This window comes from Neodiprion virginianus, chromosome 1, assembly GCF_021901495.1.
Source record: "Neodiprion virginianus isolate iyNeoVirg1 chromosome 1, iyNeoVirg1.1, whole genome shotgun sequence".
Lineage (NCBI taxonomy): Eukaryota > Metazoa > Arthropoda > Insecta > Hymenoptera > Diprionidae > Neodiprion > Neodiprion virginianus.
Window position 1 is genome coordinate 21663428 of NC_060877.1, and position 23512 is coordinate 21686939.

Here is a 23512-nt window from a genome sequence, read left to right on the forward strand (position 1 = left end):
AATCTCGGGACCCTCTTGACATAGAGACCCATTGAAGGTAATTCACGTTTGCGTATGCTTGTGCCTGCAGCTCCTTCATCCCGTACTCTTCGTGTAAACAAAAGAAAGCGTGCGATCGACGAGAAGGACGGTGTACATGAGTTCGCGTTTTACACCGACCGACCCGCCAATGCGGACCGTAAACCTTTTTAGTGCCTCTTACAATATAACTCCGTATGAAAAAAAAAAAAACTCATTCCCACATGGCAAATGGCCATTCGGGTAAGTAGGCACAATTTCCGGGTCGAGGGGTAAATAATTGTCATATAACGGATCGACGTATTCTAACGGGTAAGTGAAAACATCGATCGGATCTATCGGTTCATACTTATGTATCGCTTCAATTAATGAATGCATGTCACGTTAGAATTGGTAAAGCTGCGTGGCGAGGATCATTCCGTGTCAAATCTTTATTACCGATAATTATCCGCATACATAGGCGGCTTGTCTTATCCCTATGAGAAGAATTTCTAACTCGCGGGTTGCCGAATTTACCGTATATGTATTCAACAAGGTACACGAAGAATCTGTAGTTGAAAATTGTGACGGATTTCACTTGAAAGTTGGGTCATTGTATGCGTATATATGTGGATTAGCAGGGAGCACGAGGGTACGTTAACAAACCCATTACCACAGTAGTTAATATCCTCTGTTTAAAATTAGCCACGGGAGCGAGTACGCGATGATTGAGGTGAATCATTCCAGCCGTTTCCCACGGGACCATCGTTATAAAACTCATCTAGCGTCAACGCTGTGCAATGTATACAGTAATTCCAGGCCAGGTCAGGAACATATTCGCGTAGGGTCACATGTGCCATTATTCCGCGCCTTCGGCGGAAAAGAGGCCGGTTTCTTAGGACAACGGAATTTTTTGACACCCGACGCCATTCAACGACACAGATCTGCGGACGTAGATGCGCCTTCTAATGCATTCTGCTGCACCAGCGCTGCAGGCACTGCGATACTACTGATGATACTTTGACCAAGGATCTGAACAATTCCCGCCTCCAAATAGACAACACTTTCCCAGTCGAACATTTAGCTCGCATTACCTTTCAAGGATATGTTATGACCTGGCTTGGCTGAGGATCGACTTGGTTCATTGGACAATATCATATCTGCATGCTGTACACCGAAGACTGCTAAACTCGGGGGAAGCACTGCCTACCACTCGAGTTTGAAATCTTTAACCTAGAAAAATTGAGATCTAATGTGCCGTGCCCGATTATCGTGTACATCGTGCTCATCGTGTCGCATGAGCTGCTCTCATTGTAAAACCGATATGCTCTAGTTTGATTGATTATAAATCATTCGTATATGTGTGACTTGAAAACCATTTCGAAAAGCTTCTTTCCTCAACTCCATATTGTGGTAGATGATGCTATTCTACGCTTGGCAAATACAAATATGTGTGCCGAAGTCCGAGTGGTCAAAACAGAAAACGCTTCCGTGTGACTTGAGTGTCGTTGACCAGATGACATCCAATCGAGGCTACAGCACCATCTGTAATGCTCTCAAACGAAACCAGTATTCCAGTCACAAAACGAACGCACTCGTACTTGTACGACGCGGAAAAATCTTCATTCCCACTCTTCGTTTACAAACCAACATACCTATTTGTGAAACCCGGAACTATGTCAAGTAGCTCTTAGGTTCGTATATCTAATAATGTACATAGATATATTAATAAGTAGTAGAAAATTTGAAAGAGACAAAGTCTCTGCCGTACTTGACTAGCGGGTATTTGGATGAACCTTTCACTTATAAAATGTGATATAGGAATCTTATAATTCAGTAAGGTAAGAATTGTGATCATGATCCGGTATCTTATCGCAATGCCACGCGAAACAGGTCTGGTTTTCGCGCGTTCTTGCAGTTTGCTGAAGTAACATACGGTCCTGACTGTCTGCTTACTATGTATCAATTATGCAATCACAGATATTTGCACATGAAATGAGAATAACTTGATTGAACGTTGTAGTAGATTAAGCCTTTGCTAGATATTGTTAGTTCGTATGGTAAACATAAAAAAACGAGCTTAAAGTTACTTCAACTCATTTTAGAAAATGTGAACTGTACAGAAAATTATTTTCTAATAACTTAAGGAACGGTAAGATTTTTCTTAAAAATATTCCGCTACGGTTAAAATTTTCAAAAAGCTTCTGTGTGTAGCTTCTTTTCGTCTAATATTTCAGTCCGATGAATTACGCAAAAGATATGATACACTGCTGAATGAAACGGAAATTAATTTGCGCTACAAGTGAAAAGCATAATTCATGTTTATGATCTTAAGTCGTGAGTCCCACTAATGCTGCAATTATGGAAAAGATGACCGAAAAAGAACAAAGGTATATTTGATGACTCATCGAAAGTAAAGGAAGTAGTCCAAACGAACCACGAAGTCAGTCGCTATTACATATATACCTTAAGCTAGAATTCAGCCTTCTATTCCTGCAAAGTTCAATGCCGTATACTTATAGGTATATAGTTATATACCGTAATAAAGCAACATCTTTTCAGTGCATGGCAGAGTTCAACTGGTAGAAACGGGCTGGCGTTAGGATAGGATGTGGAGGCGGCCCAGTGGCACACAAAAAGAGAAGGTGAAGTTGGCAGATGCTTCAGATCTCGAGATAATTAACATATTTGACCCTTTTCTCCACTTTGATCTTACTATATGAAGTCGCGCACAATAAATACCGCGAGCATTCGTTCAACAGTATAATTTCAATAGTAAAATATAAAATCATTGCAATATAATGTATATTAGGGTGGTCCTCCAAAACATTATTTTTTAATTTTGACCCCCAAATCGGCTCCACGTAGTTCGAAAACGATTCCCTAATTTTTTCAGATTTTTATCCCAATTCTAACCCGTGCCCCAAACAGGGTGGATTTCCCCATTCAATCCTTTCAGCGGCACATCAAATCCACACCATTCATTTGTATGAAAACTGTGTAGGGGGGTTTTTTGCGTCGCTGATTACGAACCTGAATTAAAAATTTGAAAATTCAAAGTGCCACATCCAATATGGTGGACCAAAACCCCAAAAAGTCACTCGATATTGCCATATTGGATCGACAATTTTGAATTTTGTGATTTTGAGTTTGGATTTGTAATCAGCGACCTCGAAGACTCCCAAGTACCAAGTTTTATCAAAATCAAAATAACTTTTTGGATTTCGCTCCATCATATTGGATTCGCTATTTCGAATTTTCAAATTTTAAGTTTAGATTCGTAATCAGTAATCCAAGAAACGCTCCTATACCAAATTTCATCTAAATCCGTTCGGAAGATTTGACGTGTCCATGAAAGGGAAGAATGAAATCCACCCTGTGTGGGGCACGTAACATAATAGTGTTGACATAAAAATCTGAAAAATTGGGGAATTATTTTTGAATTATCTGGAGCCGATTTGAGGGGCGATTCGGTTGAAATTCAAAAATGACCTTTTTAAATACAACCTTAAATTGCATATATATATTCCGTATGTGCCTTGTGGTTAAATATGAAACACAAATAATAGACATTTTTTTTTATCATTACATAGCATCAATATAGGTATTCCTGGGGATATTTACATTAAAGCATACATCGACTATAGACATATTATAAATATATTGAAAATACGTATTTACCTGCATCGACAGTATGTCACTGTTCCTCAAGAGAAACTAGGATAGTGCTTTTCGATACAGCATGATATTCTGATCTATTTTCGTATTTGGACATTCCAATACTAAGATTTTTAAAAATCACTTAACGAGAAGAAAAGTATTTGTTCCAGCTGAAGAACGACGCTTGCTAATTTTGACATATTTTTACCTTTCGCGTCTATGACAAACCAAAAAATAGGGTCTTATCGAAGTATCGGTCAGTGAGTGCAGATATATATTTAAAATATTCACGGTATACTCGGTTACCGTTTAAGATGAAAACGTCCCATTTTTGGGCTGATCCGACTTCGTGTTATTTATTTGGCACCATCATTTGGTTCGAGCGTAATGTCAGACAGTCTTCTTGATTGACCTAGTGTAAATTCTACGGTGAACTGGCTTACTCAAGGTGTCAGAATTTTGACGAGGCTCATTAAAATCAATGATAGAGAAAAATCAAATATCCGCATATTTCTAAAAATATAACAATCGGTAGATTGTTATTTGAGCAACCCTTGTGAGCCTTTGTGGATTCACTGAAATCCAGAATACTTCGAATAATTTGAAAATTAACATTAAATTACTATGCAAATCCGTTCGGTTTAAGGTTCGACAAAGCTATTGGATTTTAAATAGTTCACCTGAATTTATACTCACGCATACACGTGAGATAAGTTGAATGAATTCTCTCGTTGAAGAATTTTTCACAACGATGCACTTCTCACAAAGAAAAACAATGAAGAAGAAAATATAAAAAAAGCTCATTATACCGTTGTCGAGGTCACGCGCCTGCTATCGGTAGTAGTGAGTCATCAATGAGTCTTGGTTACCACGCATAATTAATGATCTTGCATGAACGATTAGAAAAATCAGTAAGTTTCTCAAGAAACTATAAATCGGAACCGAAGTCATATCATCTTCAGTGTATTTGAAATTGTGCGATTGATTCACCTGATACGAATATCGTGTGCGATCTAGCCCATCAAATTAAGTTCACCAATCAATTTTCAATTCAATTTGTAACTACATTTTTTCATTTGATTGCGTAAAACACTGTGAGCAATCTAGAGACGTGAAAAAAAATTCCACAGAAAACCTATAGAAAACTCATTCGCATGACATTCAATTGAATAATATGCATTCAAATTGAACAAATAAAGTATTCATGTCACCGGAATTTGAGAAATTCTCTTCATTAGTGTAAGTCTGAAAATTTAAAATCGTTACACGTTCCGTCATCGCCGTGCAAACGGTTTCTCGGTGCATGAATAAAAAAACGAGAAAATGAGCGGCCGTGTGCAGTAACGTTGCGCTTTACCAGATGGTGTGTTATTTACCTGCGGAAAAATCGAGTGCAGAACCTTACTTGTGCAACGCTGCGCATCGATAGAGCAATATACCCTAGTTTATAAAAATCAAGAACATGCACTTATTCATGTATACATGTATACAATAATCTGGTTACATAACTGTCGTATGTGCGTTTGCTCTCCTTAAAATAGCCATAAAAACTGGATAGCAACCACAGCCTATCAGTGCAACGGTTCTTTGCCGTAGACTTGAACAATCTGTCTTAAGGATACGCACACAGCAATCCAGCTTCTGAAATTTATTTGCGATTAGTTTCTATCCCCAATTCGTACGCAGCCAGCATTTGATAAATTCCAAAAGGTAATAAGAGTTTTGTAAAGCAAATACTTACCGACTAATTAATAGACAGTTGTCATACGCATCTAACGTCTACATGCCATGTTCACGCTCTGTATGCTCCACGCTACTCTATATATATGTTTAATTATTTTCTCAGCTATAAAACAGGTTAACTTTTTATTGACTGGTCAGTCAGTCAGCGGGTCTCGCAACTTAGAAGACAAAGATTTCTTTAATTTTAGTAAAATGGACAGAGGAGTGTTCGTTATTCTGCTACTCGTTTGGGCCAAAGTGGAAGCCTCGAACACGACGTCAGGATCCAGCTGGACCGTAGTATTGAGAGTGTTTGAAAATTGTATCGACAAAAATGATTCACTCGGCTGCTTGCAGCAGAAGGTACTCAACTTTGCAAGCCGCATCACACAGGCAAAGAGCCTGGAGATTCTCGAAGGATTTAAATTCGTACGAGACGAAAACTTCGCCAGAAGCACCAATCATGCAGAACCAACTGATCCGGAGAGCACAGCCTGGAGTGATCAAATCTGGAACAAGATTTGGACGTTCTTTACTACCCACAGTGTCGAAGTGAACATACCAAAACTCTATGAGTTCAATCTACATGAAGGTAAGTTTACGATTCAAATCACTACAGCCATTGGGAACAATAAAAGGACTTGCAATGAATAAGGCTTACCAATTTCTTTTAGCCCGCGGGAAAAAGGATAAAGGCTACGGCGGAATGCTGATGATTGCTGCAGCTGCTAAGGGTGCCATGATTTGGATGGGGATGCAGGCGATCGCGGCGCTCGCTGGCAAAGCCTTGATAGTTGCTAAGGTAGCTCTAACCATCGCTTCGGTTATAGCGCTGAAGAAGCTGCTTGGTAAGCATGAACCATAATTGCAGAAATTTCTATCCCTTGCATCTGATTTCAGTCTTCCCGGGAAAGAATGAATATATCTAATTTGATCTAATGAGATCGAGTTACACCTGAACCGTTACACATAATCAGATCTAAATTTGATCTTTATCTAACCTGATCCAACAAGGTATAATCTAACTTATTTGACCGAACTGCAATTTATTTCATCTTAAAATGTACTAAATATTACATCTGACAAGATTTAATTATACTTTAGTCACAGCCTTTGGACGGGTTCTTGGGTAACTTGAAATTTTCAAGATCGTTTCGAAAACATTTGGCTCGACTCCTGGTACACTTTAGCAAGCGACAAACCCAATGTTCTTAGCTGCAAATGAATTTTCGATATGACGACACTTCCCCTAACATAGAATGTGACTAAATCAAATAGACACAGACAGATAGTGTGATTATAGCCAAGCAGATAAAATCATATGTCTATGCATATGATTATGTGTACAGGTAGACATACTTAAAAAAAACAAGATATATTATCTAACTTAACAATATATGAGATTGTGTCTGGTTAGGTCTGATTTAAAATGATGAAATCTAGTTACACGTAATATTAGATCGGCCCAGGTATGATTGTATCTAGTGAGACAAATACCAGGACCAATTATATCTCCTATTCCATAATATTATGTGTATTTGGATCTGACAATATCCCTTACCTGATGTAACCATGTATAAAATATTTGATATAACATTATTGGGTATAATCACATCTAATTACGTCCAATCGGAACTAAGATTTGTTATGACAAGACCTATTTAAATAGATCTGAATTTTTCCGGATTCTATGAGGCACGTATTATTCTTCGCACCTTGGGCCATCCCTTTATCCGTTTTCTTTAATTTGTCGATTTCGAGGGTCAAGACCAAATGTAATTAACGAAACTTTAACTTCTTCAGAAGGAAGTGGTGGAAAAACTTCGTACGAGATAATTAAGCACCCTCAACACACCTATGTGCAGACGCACAGCTCAAGCCACGAATACGGAGGTGGAAGTCACGGCGGCGGAGGCGGAGGCGGCGGCGGAGGCGGAGGATACGAAGGTCATTACCGCAAGCGAAGCATCGCCAGAACCAGGCTGAACAGAAACCCGGAACCGGAACCGTCTGGTGAAATAACTGGGCCATCAGATGCCTGGAGATTTGAATTGTCAAACAAGCATCCCAATGTCGGCCTTTCGAGTGCTTCAAGCAGCCCGAATAGTGACGCCCTGAATTATGAGGGTGAAAAATATATTTTGTACAAGCACACGACAGATCAGGGTCAAAGCGGGAATTCCGAACCCGATCGTTTTGGTTTCGGGACAAAAAACACGAATGATATTACGGAATTGGAGAAAAAAACGTTCGATAACAACGATAGAGAGTTTTCCCCGTCACAACTGAGGAGATCGTTGTTTACGAAATTCGTTTGAGCCACCAGTTTGTTGCTGATATTAACTCATATTTATATTTATATCGATATAGGTACAATTATTGTTGAGAGAAAAAGGCTTTTTAAGAAAAATTTTACATGGACATGTAGAAGATTAATCTATTGTTTTGTCATATATGAGATAGGAGAGCTGAGGATGATCACACTGATCATGTGTACACATATTCTGTAAGAAGGAAGTCGCAATTACATGATTCGATCACACTCTTCCTTACGTATGATTGCCACACGCTAGTTAGTTACTTGATATCACACTTCGACATGATATTAAATTCATATTCGAATATACCTACTTTTCAGATCAATAATTTTATCCCTTTTTCAATTCAGATATATTATCCCATAAACAAGAAATGCAACCCCTTAAAACTCCTTTAAATAAAAGAGCTACATTGCTGAAACCTTGCCGTAATGTATCGATAACGCGAAATCAATCGTCGATTATTCCGCAGTTACATTGCTGCCAAAATTTTAAACTTTGCACGAATGCGAATCGAAAATTATTCAGTAGTCTGATGGTTTGCGTTTGACGCGACCATGTGACCTGTTTCATAAAGTATCGGCTCGAATGAAGTTATTGAGTCCATTTTACAGTGTAGCAAAGAAGAAAACATTCAGAGGCAGCTTCGTCACACCAATTGTGATGATATATTTTCATTCAATTTATGCAAGAACGTTCGCTTCCAACTATTCACTTAGTAAAGGATAAATATTGCAATAAACTCACTGACGTAAGTTTTCGGTAAAGTATTGAACTTGTTTTATGAAAAAAAAACGTAGATAAGTCCCTTTTCGTAACATTACTTTATTGTAAGCTGAAAGATTGGATTTTGCTCGCAAATCCGTTTCTCCCATTCGATACTTCAACTTGAATATGTGTACTAATTCACTGTATATTCTTACCGATTAGGTAACCTCTGAATTTTGAGAAGTAACAGCGAGAATGACAAAAAAGAAAATATTCCCCTTCATTAGTACAGATAGCAAAATACGAGAACGCTCCGGAGCTTTCTGCAAAGCAGCACCCTGAAATTTCTGGCAGTCCAGTGTGCGGCGCACTCATAGAAACTCGTTTCACCTTTCAATCGTAACTATTTTTACTATTGTTTTTTTGAGAAACCATATCATATTGATTCGCGAGTGAAAATTCATGAATTTTTTCGATGAAGAACATACTAAACCGTCATCGGTAAGTCTGAATGTTATTATTCACCTGTTCATTCACATCATCATCGTATTTTATTGCTGTAGCAAAGTCGAAGATGTGCAAATTTTTTTAACCGTGTTCAATATGTATATCAATTATATGCATTGAAACAGAAGTCGAGTCGTCTCACGCAATCATAAATATTTTCGTGAGGATGAAGTCAGGTGCAATCGCTGAGCAAATTCTCAACTTGACTTCGGCAAAACAATGTTTTCATTCAACTCATATACAGTAAGGTTTTTATTCATGTTTAGGTGATTGAGGTTCTAGAACACCTGCTAATTGTTGAGCTTTGATAAACAGTATAAGAACACGACTAAAGTCTCTGAATGCGAAGTAAAAACGATGCGATTTTTCGTAAAAGCTAAACATCTATTGGTACATTAGCCAACTTGACAATATTAGTCGTACCTGCGAATGAAATAATTCACCAAAATTTAACTGTCTCGAAATATTCGCACAGAAAGCAAAATCAATTCGTTAAGACAATTACTGATAAGAGGTAATTATTTGTTATCCAGTCGAATTTTCACTGCGTATCGTATATTTGTAATGAGCTCACAATATAATTGCATTTGTGCTGCAGGTTGAATTACGTACGTCATTAATACAAATTCTTGACCATAGGCTTATGCCGCACTCCCTGCAGCAGGTTCAGTGAACAAAAAATTAACACAAATGAGTTCCTTGTCCCGTTAGCTCCATAAGACGTTTAAGACCTTTCAGCTAATATCTGAAACGTACAAATTATATATAATTCGGACCTTGAAGCTTCTTTGAGCTTCACGGACATACCTCGAAATTGGTATCAGAATGTGGATTGAACTTGCGCTTTAGAAACTGGGAATCGTGCCGAATTATGGAAGTGTTTTTCCAAGAAGGAATGAGTAGTTGACAAAGAGTACTTTTTAAGTATTCACCGCCAATAATAAATGAGTGTACACTCGTATCCGGTAAAACTTCCTAAATAACGAAAAAATTTCCCACCTTATCCAATTATTTCACTTTTTACGTCAATTTTCGTTACCACCAATTTCTTAACCTAATCACGTACGTTGTTTTGTTAGTTTATGTCTACGATTTCTTAACGCAATCAACTTTTGAACAAGTAAACAAGGAACTAATTTCCGCGATAAAAAAATTGTGGTCAATTACTGACTCAATGGTGTGAAACCACTGTGTTACCGACCACTTTTTTGCACACTGGTCGACTAAGTCAGGCTTCGAATAAATATTGGTCCCAGTTTTGAAAGAGTCTCAGGATTCGTTTTATTTAACATCGAAATTTTTGAAATTTTCTTGAGACGTGGAAAAACTTCTTCACCTGCTTCAACGAAATAAAAGCGAATGGCGTTTTGCAAAACAATCTGAAAGACGTTTTAAATGGATCAAAGACGCAAAAGTCAGGTCGTTAGACAGTAATGAAGTAGGCATGGAATGCACTAATATTTACTACGTGTAACGCACAAGTGGTGACAGTGCTATTTAATTATAAAAACCCACGCTTGGAGAAATTAATATAATATTAAAGTACTATACATCACATTTTGGGTGAAATTTCACAGAGTTTATTGTTCAATAGCTGCCAGTAACCATTACATTTTTATATAATACATAAGTTTTCAGTGTATCGGAATGTATTAAAAGGTACTATACACCAATTTTATTACAAATTACTGCACAGTGCTTTCCAGAATACGAGATCATCCAAGAAAGTAGTACGTTTTGTAGTGTCGCGCAATTTAGTTAAAGCTATAAAAAACCTTGGCCACATCAAATAACCACTTTCATCACTGACGCTGATTATACCCAACGAACTGTTTAGCGAAATGAGAGAAATGATGTGATTTAAGGCCATTATGTTTATACGTATTAAAACACTTTATGAAACAAAGACCGCGCGCGACTTGATAAAACAGAGGACATGAGAATCCACTTGATTCAGAATAGTGTAATCTAGGATTTCAAACGAATGATTTTCAGGTCACTCAAACAGACGTGAACATACAAAACTTGACATCTGCACCCATAGAAATAAATTACTAAAATAATAAATATTAAATTAGGCGTAACAGTTTACCGCTTATAATCTACGTATATCACTTAGCAATAGAACGTTTCGTATTTCATCGAAACTATAGCCTTGCTTTCCACTAACATTATGCATTATTCCTGCTGTACGTTCGTCAAAAATGTAAACGAAGATGTATCGTCGTACATACTACACGGATTTAGAGTTACTTCAACTCTGAGACCTTTGGCCACTGTAGGCCAAATCATGTCCGTCGTTTACCGCACCCGTGTACACTGGGTACACAGCGCTGTTTCCGGTCAGATTGGGTCCTCCAAAGGATCGTTGCCAGCCCCCGCCATAGGATCCACCACCTCCACCCCCACCTCCATGGTGTTCCGTAGCTGTTGCGTAGATAACTTCGTGTCCGCCGCCTCCGCCGCTGGCCAACTTTTTCAGGCCAATTATGGCGCTGATTACAAGGGCGATTTTTGCCGTCAAAAGTGCGGTTCCCGCAAGAAATGCGATCTTGCCCATTGCCAGCTGCGCCATCATACCTGAAACGGACGGATCGTTACGTTTGAACGGGAATTTAGAAAGATGCTTACTGCACGCATCCGGGTAAACATCGTATCGATTTTCGGTTAAATGATTTTTATTCCACTCGAGATCTTACCAGCCATTGCCAGTCCACCCATCATGAGCATACCACCATATTTGTCCTTCTTCTTACGACCTGAAACGAAAAAGGGTGCAACGAATTCGTCATTGGACTTGATCGAACCCGCGTATTCTTGTTATTATGATGTTAGTGGAAGAAGAGAATTTTGCTTCACCTTCGATTATGTTTCCGGGAATAGTGAACTGAATGCTTCGCGAGGAAAGGTACTCGTAAAATTTCCTCTCAAGCTGATCGTCCAGCGTGTCGTTCTCTAAGCTTCGCGAGTCATCCGATATCACGACGAACTTTGGATCCCTCTTTATCGAGATCAAATCATTCAAAGTGTAAACTGAGTCTTCCTTCACTGCAGAATCGAGAATATTAAGTGCCTTCCGTTTGAGACAGTCGAAGGTATTCTTTTCTTCGGCACATTTGCCAAACAGCTGAGTGTATTCGTTCTGAGCGGCAAGCGAGAGACGCGAAAAACTCGCAAGCATGATAATCAGTGTGAAAACAACGGCGTGCCTTTGCATCATTGCTATTTGGCCGAAATAAATTGACACAAAAATGTATAAGGTTCAGAACCGAGTCACATATAAGACTGAAATGTCAGTGTTGTTAGTTCGGATCGAATACGGACTGCGAAGACACTGTAATAATTCACACGAGTAAATCACTGCGATGAGATTTTTGTCCGTTGTGTTGATGTTTATGACGGCTCTGCAACGTGACTGACATGCTGGGTCTATCGAAAGAATCTTATATACCCATTCGTTGTATTACATGCTCACATCTGATACACATGTCTTTAACGCTCTAGCAAAAATCTTCTGAACCAAAACATAGCAGTACAGTCCTTTGGAAAAATATTCTCGTGACCCGGTTGCCAAACGAGCCTTAAAAAGCCGTTGCACAGAAGGTGCAGAAGTTAATTAAAATGAAAGGGTAACCCGTGCGGCGAACAAGTAGATCGAAAATTTTCAAGGAGACTGTAACGGAAGCACTCATGGAGTTGTTACATTTTCGCGGCAGCAATTGCGGAAGGACAGCTCCTTTCAGAATACAGTTAACTAGATGGCGTGTACATGTGACCTCGTCCGAAAAATAGTACGTGAAAGACGCTTATACTGTAAAGCACATACAGCACGCTGCAGTGGGTTGCAAGAAGAGCTCAGCAGAAAATTCGGGTAGATGGTCAACTAATCCTATAATAATTGATAATTGAAATGTACGCTAACAGAATCTTTTCTCATTTTAGTAAATCCGCGTACGCTGCATTAACTTGGAGACTACAACGAATCGTTATACATAAAAATATAGCTCAAGTGAATGGTTGATGTAAATTTGCCAATGTTCGCAAGTTCACACTATATCTGATAATTGCCAGCATTACAAGTCTAACACCACAATACGATTGTTTGCTGGAAACAGTTAAAAAAATGGTATACGGTCCGTGAGAACTACATGACATGCAGTCGGTACACGAACACGCATGCTAGTGAGAAATAAGCAATAACATAAATAAAGTAACTATATCCACTAAATGTTCTGTAAATTATTGTTCATTTAATCAACTGACTGTTTTATTGTTTCAAATACATTGCTCCAAAAAATTAATGAGCCACCCACTTTTACTTGAAAACATGGATCATTCCAAAATTGCTTAGCATATCAAAAATATACTTAATATATATAATATATTAAATCAAATTTTGAAGTTTATATTATCAGCTGTGAGGTGTTTTTTTCAGATCTGATCATCATTATTGGACATATATTTTATGAATCTTAGTTTAAACGACATATTAGGTATGTCAAATTTATAAAGTGAGCTCCTTCTTTGAAGTACTGCACAAGGAAGAATAATAATTAATTTCCTTCGTTGCTGGAATAGCTAATTTGGAGTGTCAAGTAGTTTTTCGGAGGACTTTAATTTATTTTTCACTCACTCTTCAATGACCAAAAGTTATCTAAGAACCTTGATTAAAGTAAACATGCTAAGAAACATCCGAGATGGATTTTGTAAATAAGTCTTGAACCGCGAGTCTTTCTGACGCAGACCACAAATGAGCATAGCTTTACAAAAAAATTGATAATTCAGAGTAAATATGCAAAAAGCATTTTGTGACTGATATTTCTGGACCTGAAACCCTTTGTCAAATAATATTTTACATTCTGTAGGAGCGAAGTTAGACAGCCTTGAAATGATACAATCTTTTGTGTAAAAATGTATCCGCTAATTTTTGTGAGCCGTGTATAAAATACTTCCAAGGTGTAAGCATTCAGCGAAAATAGTGACAGACAAAACTGCATTCCCGGTAAATCGTGCGTTTCTCATTCGAAACTTTTATTCAAATATTAGTGAAATCGTTCTGTACAAAATTACAAAATAAGATGCCTTATAGAAATACTTATTATTAATTATTAGTTACTACTGATCTCTACCCCATGCAAAGTTTCTACTCTCATCCAAATTTTGCGATGCTCTGTCCCTCTTGTATACGTTAAGTGTCTCTCTGATTACGTGCTGAAACGGATTGTAATCGGGGATCGTGGTATACTCCTTATAATTGTAGTTTGGTACGTGGTTGTAATAATCCGATCCAAAACCGTATCCCCCACCGTGTTGCGGCCCTTGTTGTCCACTCCCATACAGGGAATTCCATCCGAAAATACCACTAAGGAAAATTGCAATTTTTGCCAGTACAAAAACTTTCTTGGCGACGAGCAGAAGGACCCCAAACAAAAGTGGTATTAAAGACACAAGGTTGAACTTGAATCCCAGAAGAAATGGCAGTATGAGATTCCTTACTATCGCTTGACCTGAAAAACAACATCGGTTTGAGTTGATGAAAAAATTAATTTCTACTTGGTTGTATGTACTTTAAAATGAAAAGCTTGTATAAAAAGGACGTCATTTTAAAAAAGCATATTTATCAAGTGCATATATTTAATTTATCCAGAGTATGAAAAAAAATATATAATTGACTACAAGCCAATAAACTTTTGTTCTTATACCTATTGCCAGTATATTTTCGCAGTACACTCCAAGATTTTACATAACGGTCGCGTGATACTTTTAGGATAGCCTTTGCAAACGTCACCTCAACTATGTGAGATTTTTTCATCATTTAATCTAGAATGGTTATAATAAACAGAATTCCGTGAGAAGAATCGTTTGATCATAAAGTTATCTACGAAGAAAAACGATCCTATTCGATATTTGACAATTGTCAATTTACTATTTTTCTATGAAATCTTCTTATCTCTAACTGCAAACTTCCTAAAATAAATTGAATCGAGATTAAACATCTGCCCATGTCTCTAATCGCTTCTCTGAATCCAGAAAGTTTCTGTTTGTATTCAGTTAAAAAAATCACGTTGATTTATGATGAACCAAATATTCAATATCAGTGACATTCATAGTCAATAACTTGACTACCATTAAGGAAAATGGCAACTCATTTAGAATTTTGGAAACGCGTAGAAAAAACTATTCAAAGACCTAGTAATACATTAAACTTTTCTTTATTTCGATAATAGTTATTACACTTTAAATAGCAACTTTTGGTGTATTCAATACGTAAAAACATACGATTTTTGTGAATCTTATGTTCAAGATTTTTACATTATTCTACTTTTGGACCAGTCACAACAATACTTAACGCTTCTGAACCTTTTTTATAGTATACCTTACGTTTATGCAAAAATAAAATGAATCTTTTCAAAACCTTTAACATCATGTATATCAAATTAAAGATTTAAATAGTAGTTCTCGCACATTCAAAGACATTTTTTAGAGTTTCTTTTGTCAAGAAATCGTAATTCACTTGCAAAAATGTTCACAGTCTACGGACTCCAGAATGATAATACATTGTCCTTCTTCAGACCATAAAAGTTTTCAAAAAAATCGATGGAAATATCACTAATAAGGTTTTTGTTCGTTTACATTGTTACGTGGACACGCTCGGATCTTATAAACTCAATGGAAGTTCCCACATTATAGCGCCGCCCGTGAAGCACTCGAAACTAAGTCGCAGTTTGGAAACTTTCATGGCTCTTTACCATAACTTGGCTGTTAACATAGAATAACGTCCGAAGTAATCGACCGTCGGTAAAACAGTTGTGCCGTGCTGTGTCTTAGTGGCAGATCACTGAAAGAAGTGGCGCGACGATTTCACAATTTCAGATCTTTGGCCCACCTCCGATGCTTCTGCGCCCCGTAAAAATACCATAGCGACATGTACCTCACGTTCACGACCTCAGTACAAACAGAATTGAATAGGACCAAAGAAATGGAATTGAAAATCTTGTAGCCAATTTTGCACTTTGTTTGATGTAGAACTATTCCTGCTGTTCTACATGAAATTAAGTGAAATATACTTTGATTTCAACGACTGATGATGTTCAAGATGACTTGGAGTTTATGGACCGTACCGATCAAAGTTAGGAATAAAAAACGGGTTTGAAAAATTACCAGCAATGTTATTTGTGCGTGTGATGGTTAAATCAAATGAAACCACATCCCTACTATATAGTAGAAAGGAATCTAAGGAACATCGAACATCACAAGTTAAAATATGAACAATTTAGTAAAAGTATTTATAATTAGACCGCTTAAAATTATTAAGCTCTGGTGCTATTCATCCGATCGTAATAGTTTTTCATATTTTGAACACCGTGGATATTTTCAGAGGTCACCTGAAAATATTTAGTAAATAAATACGTCCAAAATGGATGAAAATAAATTTGCATAGGTAAAACTATACTCTAAGGTGAAATTTCTTGAATTTTTTTCCAGAAAATCTATGGGGTGAGGAAGAGAGACGGGGTTCCATGAGCAGAGATAACGCAAAAATTTTGAAATCATACCAAAAACACTGAAGTTCGACCATTTTAAACATTTTATTTATGAAACCTTTCACTCAAATCATTGATATCTTGTAGCTCGTGTCATTTGAATTTGCTCGGACTAACTTTTATTCCATGATAGGGATATTGTTCTGTTCGTATTCATCATCATTGGGACAAAGAACATTGCAGAAGATATTTTGAATCGATTTTTTTTTTCTTCTAACTTTTTATCCGAACAGTACGGCTCATTCATCTTAGATCACGCTATGCTCACCTGTGCCAAGTCTTCTTTCGGAGTATGACTCAGTCCGTTCATCCAGAACAAACTCAAGAACACCCTGACCATTGATCATTGGTCCGACCTGCATAACCAGGCCTGGATACAAGGTTGCAAGATCCCATTTTAACCCCCGTTGTTCCATCAACCTCGCACCTGCCTTCAATATATTCCCAAAGTCCTTGGGATCATAGTCTAAGTCCAGCAAGTCCCGGTTCTGACCAGTGACTCGTTCCAAGTAGAAGTTGTCGACTTTAATCTCATCCTGTTCGTTGATGGACTGAAGGGTGCTAAGAACCCCGCGATTAACGCATTCCATGGTGCCGATTTTGTCAGCCAGACAACTTCCCAAAGTTTCACCGAACGTCCCTGGCTCATCGACGACCAACTTGGACTCCGCTTTCGGCTCCATTATCACCGAAACACTTTTTGAAATTATTACACAAATACACAGCAGCGACAACTTCATGATAAAGTTAGGGGCTGTTTGTCTGATTTCGAATCAATGATTTTTCGTGGAATTCTAATTATCATACAGGTTAAACAGATTGAACTGCTGCATAATTTTTCAACCGATCTTTACGATCGTTGCAGTTCAGAGTGAGCCTCAGCTCTACGCTCCGACCAAAATTTTTGTAGCCTAGTTTTCTCAGAGTCACAATAAGCACTGCTCATTCTTTGAGGAAAACGAACCCTATATATATACAAGGACAATGGATTTTCACAGACGACGGAACAATCGGTTTCACTCCAAGGCTTTGCCCCTGCGAACCAGGGAGTATAAGCGTGGCAGCGAAAGTACACCATTTCATTCCAAACGCCGGATGCGATCTAAGAGAGCAAAGTTCCGGTAAGGATCCTCGCTTCGATTGGCCTGCAGGAACACGGTTCGCCGATTTTCATCTTAATCACTTTCCGCCTCCGCGTATGAAGTACGAATGTATGTACTAGCCACAGACGATTATCGTTATCCTTTCTTCGACGAGCGATACAGTCAAAATAACTCTCTCGCGAGTCCACCTACTAAACGTACGATACACTATCTTTACAGATCGATACCACGTATGAGAGAGTAGCCAAGCATCACCTTGAATAACGGTTCTTATTTGAGTACAATGACTGCATTTTTTCACCGCATATTTAGGCACTGACGATTAAATTACAGCATGGAATATAAAAAAAAGTTACAACCGAAAAAGAGAGGAGAAAAAAAAACGTAAACGAAAGAGTTAAATAAAAAGCAATTAACCAAATTCGTGCCATTGGCTTACTTCGTAAGGCGCGCGAACCGTGCTAAAGGTTAATACCGACTTAATTTGTGGTGTGGTAGAAATTTCCACGGGCACCGTAAGTTTATTTACATCGCTTGCGGTACTGAGATGTCGGTTGATGCTTATGGGACGCGAAAACATAAAGCCGATTAAAAGGTAAGTGTCGATCGTTGCGTTATACTGCAATAATATATCGATATTTTGTCGCTGTTCGATATTTTTCATATGTTTTTTTCGTTTTACTTCCTTTCATCAATCGTCTACCGAGCAATTATCCAACCTTTAATAAAATGGGCCATGACGGTAATCTCAAACTTCAGCTGCACATGTCCCGCTTGGCTCGTTCGACTTTCTCTATATTTGCGCAGACGGACAACGTTTCTTTAATTACCATAAAGAAAGTGCATATTTGTAACATTACGCCAGTAGAGGGTCACCATTTTTAACAGTAAACGGAGAAGAGGAACTAGGATGGTTGTACAGAGAGTCAGGTATGATGATGAGAGATTTTTTTTTATATATAAAATGAGTATTTATTCATAAATAATATAAATATGGCAAATGCATGGCACCAGGTGTAACCTGGCCAATGACATGTACACGATACAATAATTAATGATAATATAAATTATTAAATGTAATTAAAAGCAACCGGTAATGCTAACCAAAACCGTCTCAGAGTTGAGCTATTGCGGGCTAAGGAGAGGAGCTAACGATTGATTAGCCCGTGCCAGCTGATTCTTGAAATTGATTATGCTACGGGATTTAATTATCCGTTGCGTTCTATTTTGATTTGTAGCATCGTCCAGACTGGTCAAACTAGCTAAGTGCTTTTTTTCAGTAATGGGAAATACTCTAACGTCTAAGCTTCGTGTACCGTCAAGAGTTTGAAAGTCGCGTGTTTGTACGTCTTTAAAAATTTGCTGTTACGTATTTACTTTTTTGGTGTAGCTTCTCCAAATCACGTGCAGGTATAGCACATGTTATGCGTCGAATATGATTTTATCATATTTTTATGTACACAATGCACGCTTCGCGATGGAAGTATGATAATCGAGTCTACGTTGAGTACAAGTCGTCATGTTTAGAGGTATTTTTTTTTTTCATACGAAGTCTGACAGCAAATGCTGTCTACCCGTTTTAAGTATCCTCAGAATCAAGAAATTTCGTCACTTGCCTGTATATGAGTGTAATATATGCATGCAAGCGTGACTTTCGCGAGTTATAATCGCTATGAAAACTATACATAGAAATGCCTCGAAAAATATAATTGTTTTTTTTTGTACTTAAACATGGATACCGTGATTGAGCATCCGCAGGTATGTGTCTGTGTGATTATTTTGTGGTCTCTAGGTATCGTCTGAGCGTCGTAAAAGTCTCAATTACCGTCATCGTAATTGTCTCGTCTTAAGTCGTACGGTGCGGTCGTCTTAAGTCGTCAAAATAGCGCATTAATAGTCCGATTTAGATAATTAAACGATGCAAAATATAATCATAATTTGATGCACCTACGTCGTTGAACGTGGATGTGACGATCCGCGATATGTAGTTATTTTTCATCGGGCATTTCAGCTCTGTGATGATTTTTCGATTTATATTAGTGAAATCTTGATGAAGTTTATTTATCGTCGCTTTCTTTGAATTAGTTCTCGGGCTTGTAAGCACTGTAAGCCAGGTCGGAACCTGCGGACCTGCTGGACCAGCCGTGGTGGTCGTGGTGAGAGTCTTCGTACGAGTGGACTGGGTGAGCCACCACTTCGTAGCTGCTGGACTGTTTCTGCCCCAGGAGCTTCTTGAGGGCAATAATTCCGCTGAGAACCAGAGCGATCTTGCTGATGATCAAGGCCTTGAATGCCAACAAGGCAAGAGCGCCGAGAGCGATTGGGATCAAAGCAGCAGCCTTCAGTTTCAACAGCAGAAGGATTGGCAGCAGGGATTTGACGATTTTCTTTTTCTTACCACGAGCTGAAAAAAGTAGAAAAAAAAAACTTAACAAATGGACGCACCTCAGGAAAGCCCGCTAAGGCATCGTTCATTAAACCCGCGCTTACAACACAATCAAGCATGAGCCGTAATCTGGGAACGTGTTTGTTAACCGGCTGATGATCTCGAACGATTATTGGGCTCTTTCTTGATCGTTGATTCGTGGGAAAATTTACTAAAAAATCGTGGCTTCGTTAATAAATTCGACTCGTTTAGTGCCAGTATGATTAATCGGAATCGATATTCAATCACTAACGACCATCGCGTATCGTGCCCCTGATGAGAAAGTCGCGAGACGAAGAAGTGTGTCGATCTCTCTGCAAACTGAGACCTGGATGCATCACATACAGATCTGAGCGAAATTAGCTTCAACTTTGAATAATTTGCTTCCTTAAATTCCCCGTGTACTACAATCACGATGAAAGGGGAACCTCGGAACGAACATAGGTCACGGGAAGTGATTACGGCTGAATGACAAAGGTGGAACTTACCCTCGTCGAATGAGCGAGAAACTTCTTCGGGAACTGAGAGTTCGACGGTATGGCTGGCGAGGAACTTCCCAGCACGTTCTAGTAGGGCTTCGTCGATGGCAGCTTCTTTCGCCTCGGCTTCCTGAGGAAGAGATGCTTCGATGTCGTTCAGAGATCGGCCGGAGTTTGCGCGGCTATAAAACAGATTCGTTCGTCGTTAACGCTGCTGGTTAAGTCGCACGTGAACAAATACCAACACAGTCGTTCTATCAATAAAGGAAATATATATACTACGTAGCGTGATACAGGATTGTTTGGTAAAATGGTATCGCAAAGATGAATGGATCACGTTTCAATAAAATTTGAACATTAATTCGCACTTTCGTGATTGTTATTTCACTTAGAACTTGATAAAATCATGAAGGGTGAAACGTGAATATCCAAAGCATCTGTGATCGTTTCGGTACAACGTCAGTCGATAGTTGTTATTTAACAAAGAGTAGATCTTCTGATCGAAAAGTAATATTGGAAGTCGTAGTCGTAGTCGTAGTTGTAGTCATTGTCGTCGTACACTGTAATCCAAGTTTCACTTCACTTTCCGTTTGAGAGAAAAATAAAAAAGGTACTCATTTTGTTTAATTCACCACACGGAATACAGATCCGCGTTTTCACTGTCCATGTCGTGCGTGGGTCTATCAGTCGTTCGTGTCCTTACCTGTCGGCCTTAGCTTCGTCAGTCTGTACAATCCGAAGACCGTCACCGATGACGAGGTCGGCGGATCTAGCGGCACGATCGACGAATCGCAGGGCCTTGAGCTTCAGACAGACCGTCAGGTCTTGGTCGGCACAAGAAGAGTACACTTGAAGAGCATCACCGATAAGTGACCCGGTAGTTTCGGTAACAGCTTCCTGCTGAGATGCCGGGGCTGCGACGGCGATGGCCAAGAAGCCAGCCGAAAAAACAGTCAAGAGTTTGAACATCGCGAGTATTTGACAAAGTCGTTTATCGAATCGAATCGAATCTGATCGAGAGGATGCTCTTTTGCTCCTGACCTTCTCGTCACGGTGTTTGTATCAATACTGCTAAAAGGGGGCCGGCAGCTTGCTTTTATCCTCCTCGCTAAAGGGGTCTCGGTACGTTTTTGAAATTTTGATGGCCCCCACCTTTGGCACAGGCTATTGGTTCTTTACGAGGTTCGGCTCTTCCTCATTCCTACATTCATGTTTGCCAACAGCAAATGTGTGTGAGTCGGCTTCGCTGTGAGCACCACGGGCGTGGATGTGTGTCGCCTGTCTTATTTATGTGAGCAGAACTCATTCTCGTGCGTGAGTATGCCGGGCCCGCCGCAGCGTCTCTTGTCGCCGATTCCCGAGCCGGGGGCCCTGTCTTCGGTTAGCAGTACCTCACGTATACGAACAACACAGTTTTCAAGGAAGCTCACGGTAGTCCATCTATCGCCTCGTATGTACGATAGCTGACAAGGTCATAAATATTCAAAGGTAGGTTTCATTCGCAGATGGACCCAGCTGGCCAATAGCTAGAGTATCAACACCATGTATGTCACGTTCAATCTGAAAAGAATCGCTCAATCGCCACGTGGTCCACTCTTCATTCTCGTTGAAGCTCAAGCAAAATCAGTTTGTTTTTGCCAACTTTCATTTCTCAAGCATAGCATACTGTTCTTTCCGTAACTAGATTTTTTTCATGGTCAAGAAATAATCAGTCACTTTCATTTGCAAAACGACAAGTAGTCATAAGTGTCCCCGATAAATGGCCGCTATCTTCAAAAACTACTGTAGTACGAGAATCTACATCAAATCAATCTCGGAGAAATTTCCGGATAATCATCTGATAAAATAATAAAAAAATGTTAAAGAGAACTTTCTTTTCGTATAAAAAAGCTATTTTGACAACCGTGAAAGGAGGTACCCAATGTTTTGAGAAAATTCTTGTTGAATATTACCTTATCATTGTTCCTATAATGATATTATATGAAATTCAATTTTTTCTTTAAATAGTGAGGTAAAACGACGGTGTGCTCGAGGTCCGTAATCAATCGATATCTGAACTTTCAATGCAAAAATTTAATCTGAGGAAGTGTGTTGTGAATCATTCACACGGGCAAAAATAATTTTTGACCTTGAATAGTGAACGGTAAGGAATTCAGCTGCTGGCACCGAATACGTTAAAGTATAGGGAGTAGGCCGTACATCAGGACATGTATATTGGCGTGTATGCAGAGTTATTTTGTAATTTTTTTTTCTTTTTTTTTTTATTTTTGTAAAATTTTGCGGCTCTCGAATACTGAGACCTGATTATGAACAGGTAAAAGGGTTTGATCATCAAATTTCTCGCGCAAAGAATTTAGGTTCTTCCTAACGAGGTGGTTTCCATTAACTTGAAATGGTAGCTAACTGCTGATGTCAAACACGTGGCGAGTACCACAAGCATTCGGCTTTTTCTTTCGTACACGAGACCTAGATCATATTTGTCACTTTGTGTGATGCTATCTTTAAGAATACGCGCAAAATAGAAATCTTATTGATTTTAACACACGAATTAAGGAAGAATTAATTTATTCCATAGGCTTTCGGAAAGTTTAACGGTTTTTTTCTAACTGGAATGTGCAAGCGATTGAAGATCGTGTGTATTGGGCTCGCGCCAAACCTCCATGGTGCCACTCCTCCCGCTGACCCCGAAAACCTACCGCCTAGAAAAGCAAGAGAGAAGAAGAAGAAGAAGAAAGGAAAAAAATATCGGAAAAGGCTACTTTTATACGATGGTTTATTCGGAGCTCGTATCGAACCATCGCCAAGGTAACAACGTGCCCCACGTATTATAGGACAAAGACAGACAAGATCGTCCCAGCCTTCCTGAACGAGCAATAGCAATCACTGCTAAATGTCAAAGTCAAAGTCAAACTCCGGCGTTCACACACATAGAAAGATCAGCCTTCGACAACTTTCACCTGGAACGCGAAAGCCATACCGGCATCGAGCGAAGAGCTCGCGCACAGAGTTTTCTTATTACCGATAAATGTACCGGTCGTTTCCCATCCTT

At 38.8% G+C, this 23512-nt stretch overlaps 3 protein-coding genes across 3 annotated transcripts; all 3 read right to left on the reverse strand.

The window, feature by feature from the left end:
- Positions 1-10480: 10480 nt before the first annotated feature.
- On the reverse strand, positions 10481-12315 carry LOC124300572 (uncharacterized). The gene is made up of 3 exons (XM_046754852.1): positions 11772-12315; positions 11612-11671; positions 10481-11492 (listed from the first exon to the last, which is right to left on the reverse strand). The coding sequence occupies exons 1-3, from the start codon at positions 12130-12132 to the stop codon at positions 11167-11169; spliced, it is 747 nt and encodes a 248-aa protein (XP_046610808.1). The 5' UTR covers positions 12133-12315; the 3' UTR covers positions 10481-11166.
- Positions 12316-13734: 1419 nt separating this feature from the next.
- On the reverse strand, positions 13735-17406 carry LOC124298031 (uncharacterized). The gene is made up of 2 exons (XM_046749590.1): positions 16725-17406; positions 13735-14419 (listed from the first exon to the last, which is right to left on the reverse strand). Exons 1-2 carry the CDS (start codon positions 17194-17196, stop codon positions 14028-14030), a joined length of 864 nt encoding a protein of 287 aa, XP_046605546.1. The 5' UTR covers positions 17197-17406; the 3' UTR covers positions 13735-14027.
- A 1655-nt stretch (positions 17407-19061) lies between these two features.
- Positions 19062-21533, reverse strand: LOC124298039 (uncharacterized). The gene is made up of 3 exons (XM_046749600.1): positions 21167-21533; positions 20473-20645; positions 19062-19963 (listed from the first exon to the last, which is right to left on the reverse strand). The coding sequence occupies exons 1-3, from the start codon at positions 21430-21432 to the stop codon at positions 19641-19643; spliced, it is 762 nt and encodes a 253-aa protein (XP_046605556.1). The 5' UTR covers positions 21433-21533; the 3' UTR covers positions 19062-19640.
- Positions 21534-23512: the final 1979 nt, after the last annotated feature.